This window comes from Juglans regia, chromosome 15, assembly GCF_001411555.2.
Source record: "Juglans regia cultivar Chandler chromosome 15, Walnut 2.0, whole genome shotgun sequence".
NCBI classification, from domain to species: Eukaryota; Viridiplantae; Streptophyta; class Magnoliopsida; order Fagales; family Juglandaceae; genus Juglans; species Juglans regia.
In genome coordinates, this window is record NC_049915.1 from 15,308,735 (window position 1) to 15,318,903 (window position 10,169).

The following is a 10,169-nucleotide window of genomic DNA, read 5'->3' on the forward strand; positions in this document are numbered from 1 at the left end:
TAGCTGTGAAGTTCAACATGCGGGAGAATGGGGAACGAAGCAGCACATAGGCTTGCTAGATTTGCTTGGAATGTCCAGGACATTAGCTTATGGTGGGGGATCTTTCCCCTGATGTAATATGAAATTTATATGAAAAAAAAAATTATTTTACCCCCACCATTTTTGAAATAGGGTGCACAAAACTTGCAAACCATTAAAGTACATCCAGCAATACTGTTAAAAACAACTAGCGTGCCATGTGTAGAAATAGATTAAGATATTTAATTGAAAATAACATATAATTTAAAAAAAAAAAACAGTTTTTACTTTAAACTGTTTAAAATAAAAACAGTATGAATCTTGGCAACGATTGTAGCAAGACCTCTGTGCTCATCTGGCTACCAGTTCTGAGATTGTAGCATTATTATCAGAACAAATTTCTTGCTTCAATATGGGCTTATCTTCCTCCTGATCTTCATCTGTTTTTCTTGAAAAAGCTGGCTTTTTGGGAATTGTTAGAGCTGCAGATTCATTTTTTAGCATTGAGGAAACTTCCAACATGGATGGCCTATCTTTTGCAGTTTCCTGGACGCATAAAAGAGCAATTTGGATGCATCTAATTAATTTCCAAGACCAAAGTGTATTATCATCCAGACTTGGATCCATAAACTCCATGCCTTTGTCTTCTTTCCACAGCTCATATGCCTGAAATTACAGAACATTATTACCCATCATTCATGGAGTGGAAAGCAAAATTTGCTACAGAATTGCCTATCTATCACTTTTTGACAAATCACTATCCGAGGTTTTAGCTTCACAAGATCACTCCTTGATGTTTCAGTTTGTGTCAAATAGAATATCCTCCTTATCATGTTAGGCTTCCTTACAAATTATCTTTTATTTAGTAAATCCCGACACATGCCACAAGAGTACATGCAGCAGATCATCTAGTCAGCAGCTTCTAGCAAGGAGACAAGCACTGGAAAAACTAAAACTAAAATGTTTTGGGATGTTACTTACATATTCTAGGAGGTTTAGGCTTTCATCTAAACCATAATAATAGGCATTTCTCTTTCCACTAATGATTTGTAGAAGCAAGACTCCAAAGCTATAAACATCAGATTTTGTGGAGTAGACACCTTTTTTAACATATTCTGGAGGAACATAACCACTGTAATGGAGATTTTCACATCAGTTCACCAGAAATCCTGAATGAAAAGGCTTTACCTGAGAGAAATTAAACTTACTATGTTCCAACAATCCGGTCTGTATTTGCTTCATGTTCGTGTTTCATGAAAGTTCTAGCCATGCCAAAATCTAATATCTTAGGCTTCATCTCTTCATCCAGTAAAATGTTGCTAGCTTTTATGTCTCGGTGAATAATCGTCATTCTTGAGTATTCTTGGAGATACAGAAGCCCCTGAGTTATCCCTTCAATGATGCCGATACGTCTTCTCCAATCCAGTATATACGATTTGCTGGGGTCTATTTCAAAGAAGATCATGATTAAGCAGTCAGGCATACAACTTTCATGGCGCTGATAAAGGCATAAGATGGGAAAATATGCATAAAAGTTTAACAAGAATTCATGTGCCATGCCCCTATAAGCTTAAACTGAGATCACCTTAGCTATGTTTGAGGTTATGATTCTAACTTGTATCTAGGTGTTCTCTTTGTATACCTCCAGTACACTTGAGCTATGCCGATTTATTCTATCAATAAATCTTCAAAAAAAACTTCTAGCAATTAGTATCGGAGCATGTGCTACATCATGGGATCTGATGGAGATAATGCTCAACTATTAGAATTGATAGGTAAGTGAAGCAGCCAAAAGAGAAAAAGACTACAACGAACCTAAAACCTTTGGATGCCTTCAACAAAAGCCGCAAGGAATAAGTGGCTTACGACCTTCTATGCAAATCAAGATGCAAAAGCTCATATGATGTTCCATTTAAACAGTTCTTGCATTTATTGTAATTGAAGACAGGAAAGATATCAAACCAAAGAGGTAGAAGTCCAAGCTTTTGTTGGGCATGTATTCGTAGATCAGCATCTGCTCATTCCTTTCAGTGCAGAATCCCAAAAGTCGAACAAGATTTTCATGTTGTAGTTTTGCAGTAAGTACAACCTCATTCTCGAATTCTTCAAATCCTTGTGTAGATGTTTTTGAGAGCTTTTTCACTGCTATTTCTTGTTCATTTGGTAATTCACCCTGACAAAATAAATAGGCACCTACGATCAATTTGTATTTTCCACTCAGTAAGATACTGCAAGACATTTTCTACTTCTGTTGTAGAAATTTACCTTGTAAACAGGAATATAACCTCCCTCTCCAACTTTATTTATAATTGATAGTTTACCTGTAGCTGCTCAATCTCAGCCAAACTAAAGACTTGCAGATCAGGAACATTGCCATTAAAATTCTACATATAACCGTGAAGTGCGTAAATACCATGTAATCGCTTTGAAAAAGAGTGGGGTCCACTATTAAAAAATTATTATCTTTTTCATGTGGGTCTCATATTTTATTTACTTTTTTTAAAGCGATTATGCGGTGGTTACATAATTCACGGTTGCAAATATATTTTCTCCGTTAGGAAACATGTGATTTTCTACCTATCAAAAAAAAAAAAGGAAACATGTGATTTTTGATTTTTGTCCTCCCCTTGAGCTGATAATGCATCTCATATTGAAACTTATGAGAGAAGTATATTTGATAAAAGATCTTAACTCAATGTCATTAAGAAATTTTCAAGAGTTCAAATACCTTTAATTGCAGAGATTATAGAGCATTCGTTTAGTTTACTTTATTAAGCCTATAAATATCAACGCCATATGTCATGTTTTATCTCTTTGTAAGCCAACCCCATAAATGCTTGAAAATTCAGATTCCTGAATCCAGCCAAGTGAGGACAACCACAAAACAGAAAATACAATGAGCCATGTGACAGGAGAGGCCAAAATCTGATTGTTCTAAATCAAAACCCATCAGGAGAAAGGAAAAGATCATATGTCTAATGGAAAAGGGTGGCCATTGGCATCTGGACAAGCCTCAGCAAAAATGGGACACTGATCAAGTCAACCGTCCTTTCCGAGTTAAATCTACATTGGGGTCTTCAAAACTTTGGCTTTCTTTTTGAGATTAGATGATCTATCATTCAAGACATATCGAACTATTAGAATTTTTAATATATGCTGAAAAATAGACTAAAATTCAAGTATTATGCAGTGAGAACATCAAAATGATTTCCATGCATCTCTTACCTTCTAGAGAAAGCTCCCAATTGTCATCATATATATGAGACTTCCCACACAGAGTAACCAAGAAGTTTCTTCTGTTTGGCATAAGCAACCTTTATTTTGACCACCTCAGCATCATCAAAGCCAAACCAAGTCCATCCAACCGAGAAATATTTGACTACATATGTTGCATTATATCTCACACCAGCCCCACATCGCTGAATATAACTCTTGATATTCTTGAAGGTCATGAAACCATCTTCGTCAATGGCTGGACCTGAAGCCGGTGCACCTATACCATTGTTGTAGTTATTCTCTAAAGGTCCAGGCATAGTTATACAAACTCAAAACCAACTTGCTAGCAGACAAAACGCTACCAATCCATTCACCAATACCATCATCAGCGCTAACATGGCCAGAAGGGTCATATAAGCCTGCTTGTGCAGTGGTAAAGTTGTACCACTCAGGCATATATAAGTCATAAGCCATGACATTCACCCAATTCAAGTTATCCCGCATGGAGTCCACTGGGAAAGAAGCACTCTCCAAATTTGGTGAGTTTTGAACCGCAGCTGTCAAGATCAGTTTTGTCAAGCTCCAGCTTGTTGCGCGCTGACTCAGGATTCACTGCTGCTCGCCACTCTTGAAAGGGTAATCCCATATTGGTCATGTCCGAGCTTGTGTTTTCTGAAACCCAACAAAATTCTAGGCCTTGGAAGCCATAAAGCCTGGCCATCTTTTGAAGAATCGATGAAAGATTTTCTATAGAAGCTTTGCTGGCCATCAATGAAAGGACTGTGTGGTCCGCGTTTCCACCCCCAATAAAGATTTTATTGTAAACTGGCGGATATAGAGGAGGAAGACAACATTTTCAAGGAGAGAATGCGTTTGCATGTTGAGTTGATACATGAGTAGTAGTGTTTTATGGATTCTATTGAGATGTGTTTAAATATATGAAATATATAAGTTGTGATATATGTTTGAATGTATGAAGTAGGTTAAGCTATGTTTAAGTTTTTATAGAAAATTGAAATTATTTTTATGAAAAGTAGTTGAAAAATAATAAACTTGATTGATTTGAAATAGATTTGTTAAAACATGAATAGAAACTTGAAATGAATAAGCAGTTTAGAGAAGAATCTCATTCTCATTGATGTAATTTTCATACAAGAGCTACTCTGTATATATATTACAAAAAGCAGAAAAGAAAAGTTCTAAAAACCAACTTTTAGTCTCCTATTTAGTTACAAGTAATTGATTGTGGCTTTATGGACAACATGGTTTAGACAATGCTTTACATGTTGATTTCTTAACATTGCTTTGTGTGCAGCCATGTATTTAAGCATGTGATCCCTTGCTTTTCTGTGACAATACCTCCTTCATTTTGTTGTTGCTTTTCACTTCTCCTTTGTTGCAATATGCTTTATTTCAACCTTTTTTATTGCATGCATTTCTTGGTCATTGCAAGGTACATTATATCCGCTTTTGCTACTGCATACATTTCTTTGTGTGTTGCAGCATTGTTGCTCAGTGTCCTCATGTCCTTCTTGCTTGTAATCAATCATTCTTTTTATGTTTCATTTCGTGAGACTCCCCCTCAAGATGGACATAGATATTTAGGATTCCCATCTTGGACAATAAAAAATGAAAAACAGAAGATGATAAAGCCTTGGTGAAAATGTCTGCCCGTTGAAACTTTGAGGCAATGTGGACTGGAGTGATGACTCCAGCTAGGACATTTTCTCGAACAAAATGGCAGTCCAGCTCTATGTGTTGAGTTCTTTCATGGAAGATAGAACTCCTTGTGATGTGGATGGTTGCTTGGTAATCACAAAACAAGAGAGCAGATTGTTCATGATTGATGTTGAATTCTTTTAATAGACCGAGAAACCATACAATCTCACAACTTGTGGTAGCTAATGCCCTATATTCTGCCTCTGCTGAAGACCTAGAGACAGTTACTTGTTTCTTTGATTCCCAACTTATCAATGAATCTCCAATGAACACACAAAAGTTTGTGACAGACCTTCTAGTCTTGGGAGCCCAATCAAAATCACTATATGTCTTTAAGTGTAAAGATGATTTTGATGAAGAGAAGATGCCCTGACCTATGGACCCTTTGAGATATCTGAGAACTCTATAGGTTGAGTGCATATGAGTTTGTGATGGCTTAGAACATTCATAGCATAAGTGATGTCTGGCCTGGTAATTGTTAGATAAATGAGTCTTCTAATGAGCCTTATGTAGGCTGTGGGATCTTGTAGAATCTCATTTGTGGTGTGGCTCAACTTGTGGCTCAACTCAATAGGTGTAGAGACTGTTTTGGTGCCAAGTAAACCTGCATCTTCCAATATTTCGAGGGTATATTTCCTTTGACAGATATTAATTCCAGAAGATGACTTTGCAACCTCTAGGCCTAGGAAATATTTGAGGGGTCCAAGGTTTTTGAGTTTGAACTTGCTGTGAAGGTAAGCTTTGAGTGAATCAATCTCATCTTGAGAATTTCCTCCCACTATGATATCATCCACATACATTAGGAGTGTTGTGAACCCTTTTTGACTAACTTTAGTAAATAAAGAATAGTCAGATTTAGATTGCTGAAATCTAATAGAAGTGAGTGAGTTGGAAAACTTTGAGAGCCATTGCCTTGATGCTTATTTAAGTCCATAGAGGGACTTATTCAGTTTGCATATTAATTTCTCCCCCTCAATTTGCTCTCTGTGAATGTGATAACCTGGTGGGATTTCCATATAAATTTCCTCATTGAGATCCCCATGTAAAAATGTATTATGAATATCCATTTGAGATAAGAACTATTTTTGAATAGATGCTAAGGCATGGAAGACATGAACTATGGTGAGTTTAGCCACTGAACTGAATGTTTCTTGGAAATCTAAACCTTCTCTTTAAGTATACCCCTTGGCCACAAGTCTAGTTTTGTGTCTTTCAAAAGAACCATCAGATTTAAGCTTGACTTTGTAGACATACTTACAACCAATGACAGTTTTGTTGGGGGTGAGAGAGGTAACAATCCAAGTATTATTTTCCTTTGAGGCACTGAAATCAGCTTGCATTCATGCCAATGTTTAAATTTCACAACTTCACCATAGGAGTTAGGTTCAGAAAGTAGAGAGAGGGAAATAGAAAAGGATTGGTAAGATGGGGAGAGGTGTTTGTAGGTGAGGTGATGATTGAGTGGATGAAATGTGGAGGATGGAGAGGATGCACTGAGAGGCAAGGATTCTGCTATTTGACAATGGTATTTTTGTAGATAGGCAGGTTGATGCCTATCTCTGGTGGATCTTTAAGGAGGTGGATCAGGAGATGAGGTGTCATGGTGTCACAACCCCGCCCTGTGAATGTCGGGATCGCGACGTATATACCTGTCATTTTCTTTCTATTTTTTTTCTTCTTTCTAATAACATGCGATCGGCATGGACATGACACACGTGCACTCTAAATTTTTAATTTAATAAAGGGAATACCTGATAGACATTCTATTCGAACATTCATCCATAAGAGACTTTCAGAGTCCATCCCAACATAAAACGTCTATACATAAACATAACCCATCATCCGTAACATAACTGTTCTCGTTAGGGAAGGTCCTAAGCATCTGCCTCTCCCTCTATAGTAATGCCTTGCTCCCTAGCCTTTTCGTCATTACCTGGACGTTTAAAATATTTAAAACAAAAATTAGTTGAATACTCAGTAGGTAGTGCACCATACAGTGAACATACTAGGCATCTATTCTTTTCTTTTGAAAACATGCATACATAAACTTTTTTGCTAATTCTTGACAATGCTTTCATGCATAACAGTTTAAGGAATAAGCCATACTTTCATGCATAAACATTTAAAAAATAACTATGCTTTCATGCATAAACATTTTAAGAAATAACCATACTTTCATATTTCACTTTCTTTGGCCGGTACACACTATTATGCCCTGTTTGTTGTGGTTAGCAGTCTTCCTTTGGACCTGGATTCCAGCCGTGGCCACAGGTTGAGAATCCCTTTCATGGGGGGCAGCACTAAGTGCACTGCCAGTACTACTTACCCGGCATTGCAATCTGCCAATTCATTTGGTACCATTTTCATTCATATGGCCATTACGTATTTTCATACAATAAAACGTTCATTCATTCAGTCATTTCTTTCTTTCATTCATTCAGTCATTTCTTTCTTTCATTCATGGCAGTCCTTTCTTTTCAGTCCTTTTCATTTAACAGTTCATTCATGGAAAATGTCATTTAAAAGCATGAACTTAAACATCATCTTTTCATTTAACAGTACATTCATGAAGAAACATCATTTTAAAAGTATGAGTTTAAACATCATTTTTCATGGCATCCATAAAACATCAGTTTATAGGGACATTTTAAAACACTTTCTTTGCGTCATTTAAAACATCAGTTCATAAGGACATTTTAAAACATTTTCTTTGAGTCCTTTAAAAGCATAAGTTCATAGGGGCATTTTAAAAACTCATTTAAAGCATCACTTGAAGCATAAGGCATTACACATTCATTTCTTTTCCTTTGCAATCAAAGTATTTTCATCATCTTTCTTACTTCGATGCACATGCATTTTTATGAACAAGATACATTTTCATGCTATACTACATATAGGAATAATCAATAAGTTTATTGAGAGAGCATGCATGGAAATCTCATGACTTAGAACCTACGTGCATGCATTACCTTATACACATACACACAATTATAATAGATAGGGTGCTTAATAGGAGCTATCAAGAAAGGGCTTGTACATACTATATACATTTACTCTTTCTTTAGAAGAACATTTGAAAGGAGAGATAGACATTCTTTCATAAAGAGAAATTGGTGTAAGAAGCATGGTCATATCTACTTACCTCTATGCTCCTCGATACTTCCATCATCAATATAGGTCCTATTTCAATAAATAGCATAAGCGTGTTAATACTCATACAATATTCTTTAGTCCTCTCTTTAAAAGAGAAAGCTACAATATTACAATCTAACGTCCCTTCTATGCTTATCATTAACCCAAATGACTACTCCTCACCTCAACTTATAAGAGAAATAACTTAAGTATTAAGACATGCTAGTTGTCCATGGAAATGTTATTTTAAAAGCTTACATGAAAAGTAGTTAAGAATTCATAAGCTTCAATTCAAGCAAGGTTTCTTTGATTCAAGCTCACTTTGGGTTGTGGACATTAGGAGATAAAATCTGGAATTCTCGACAATGGGCTTTAAAGTAGATTTAGGCATCTCAAGTAGGCTAAACAAGCTTAGGGAACATGCCATTTAATCAACTTGTAGTCACTCATTATAAAAAGGTTAGCTCATCAATATTTTGGACTCTTGGGTTAGGTAGAATTTAACCAAACGAGAGACAATATAAATAGTTATTTTTACATCAAGACATGGCATGACATGAACTTAAGAATACTTGGACAGCTTTGCATATCATAATATATCATGTACAATTAATCTCTTATATCTAAACTAACTAAGCTATAACTTATTCACATAAGCAATATATTAATTAGTTTAGAGAAAACCTACCATTAAAATTAAGTAGCATAAAGTATGGCAAAATTACCCATTAAGAACTTTAAAACCTTTAAATACTTTAAATTTATGATTTACTCACTTAATACCTTTCAAAAGCAAGATATGAAATTATAGGACCAAGCAAAACTTTTGAACCAAACCTCTAGCATTCTAAAAATAGATTACCAACCAAACCTCAATACAAGGCACATGATACCAACATATATAATTTAAAATCACTATAATCATCACCTATGATTAAATCAAGTTTAATAACAACATAGCATTTTCAAAATATAGGAAAATACATAGCAAAACAACTATAATACCATTCGGTTTGGGCCAAAAAAAGGGTATACATATTTATTTTCAACATAGGAAATTAAACACATCAAAACACAAGCTAAAACAACTTAATTGGCTTCCAAATCACATTAAAAACAAATGAGTCAAATTAGGATTTTTACCTTAAGCTCTTAGCCCCTTTCAAAACACAAGTGGAAGACCAAATAGAGGTATAGCCGTGTGGATGAAGAGGAACACGATATCACTGTTTTAAACCCCAAATCTGAAACATAAAAGATCATTGAAAGAAAACTCACTTGATCAACCATGGCTAAATTTGAAATACACAAAGGAGAAGGATTAAAGGTACTCTTACCTTGCTATTTTCCTCTTGAGGAGAAGGAAAAATGGATGCTTGGCTTGAAGGAGAATAGAGGAGTTTGGTTTCTTGGAGAACAAAAGAGAGGAGAAGAAGAGAGGGTCGGCTTTAGCTTGCTTGGAAAGGAAGTGAGAATTTATTTCTTTTCTCTTGGGTGAAGGTTGATGGGTAAAGGGGTAGAATGCTTTAGGAATTTTTTTTTTCTTCTTCTCCTTTTGTGCTGCTTTGGACGATGGGTGGGAGGAAAAGTGAAGTCAATGGCTTCCTTAGGAAGCTTATGGGTCAAAGGAGCTCAATGGCTTGCTTTAGAAGCCTATGGGTGCAAAGAGCCTAATGGCTTGTCTTGGAATCCTAAGGGTGAAAAGGGTGGGAGGAACTTTTGTCTTGATCAAAGCTTATCACATAAGATTGGAAGATGGATGGTGGAGATCTATCCACCTCAAGAATGCTTTTCACCTACCAATCCAATGGTAGATAATAATTGGCCATTTTTTTAAATAAATAAAATTAAAGGGTTTAAGGAAAAATATTTCAAAATCTTAAAAATAATACCCTTGATTTATTTTAATAAAGCATATTTTAAAAATAAAGCATACTCATATTAAAATAAAATAATTGAGAGTAAGAAAAATCTTTATCTCAAAATATTTAACTTAAATAATTGATAAAATGACGTAAGGACCTACGTAGTAGAACTTGGGTATTACACTTGGAGATCATAAAGATGAGGTGAAGGAAGAGGTG

At 35.5% G+C, this 10,169-nt stretch overlaps 1 protein-coding gene and 1 long non-coding RNA gene across 2 annotated transcripts; both read right to left on the minus strand.

Annotated features, from left to right (window-relative positions):
- Window positions 1–369: 369 nt before the first annotated feature.
- LOC109010682 (putative cysteine-rich receptor-like protein kinase 32) lies at window positions 370–3,708 on the minus strand. Its single transcript, XM_035685809.1, has 7 exons — window positions 3,597–3,708; window positions 3,294–3,511; window positions 2,340–2,402; window positions 1,981–2,191; window positions 1,227–1,464; window positions 1,000–1,150; window positions 370–684 (listed from the first exon to the last, which is right to left on the minus strand). Exons 1-7 carry the CDS (start codon window positions 3,706–3,708, stop codon window positions 370–372), a joined length of 1,308 nt encoding a protein of 435 aa, XP_035541702.1.
- Window positions 3,709–6,717: 3,009 nt separating this feature from the next.
- On the minus strand, window positions 6,718–9,591 carry LOC109010688. The gene is made up of 4 exons (XR_001999238.2): window positions 9,423–9,591; window positions 9,229–9,329; window positions 8,096–8,133; window positions 6,718–6,886 (listed from the first exon to the last, which is right to left on the minus strand). It is a non-coding gene; the product is annotated as an uncharacterized LOC109010688 (long non-coding RNA).
- Window positions 9,592–10,169: the final 578 nt, after the last annotated feature.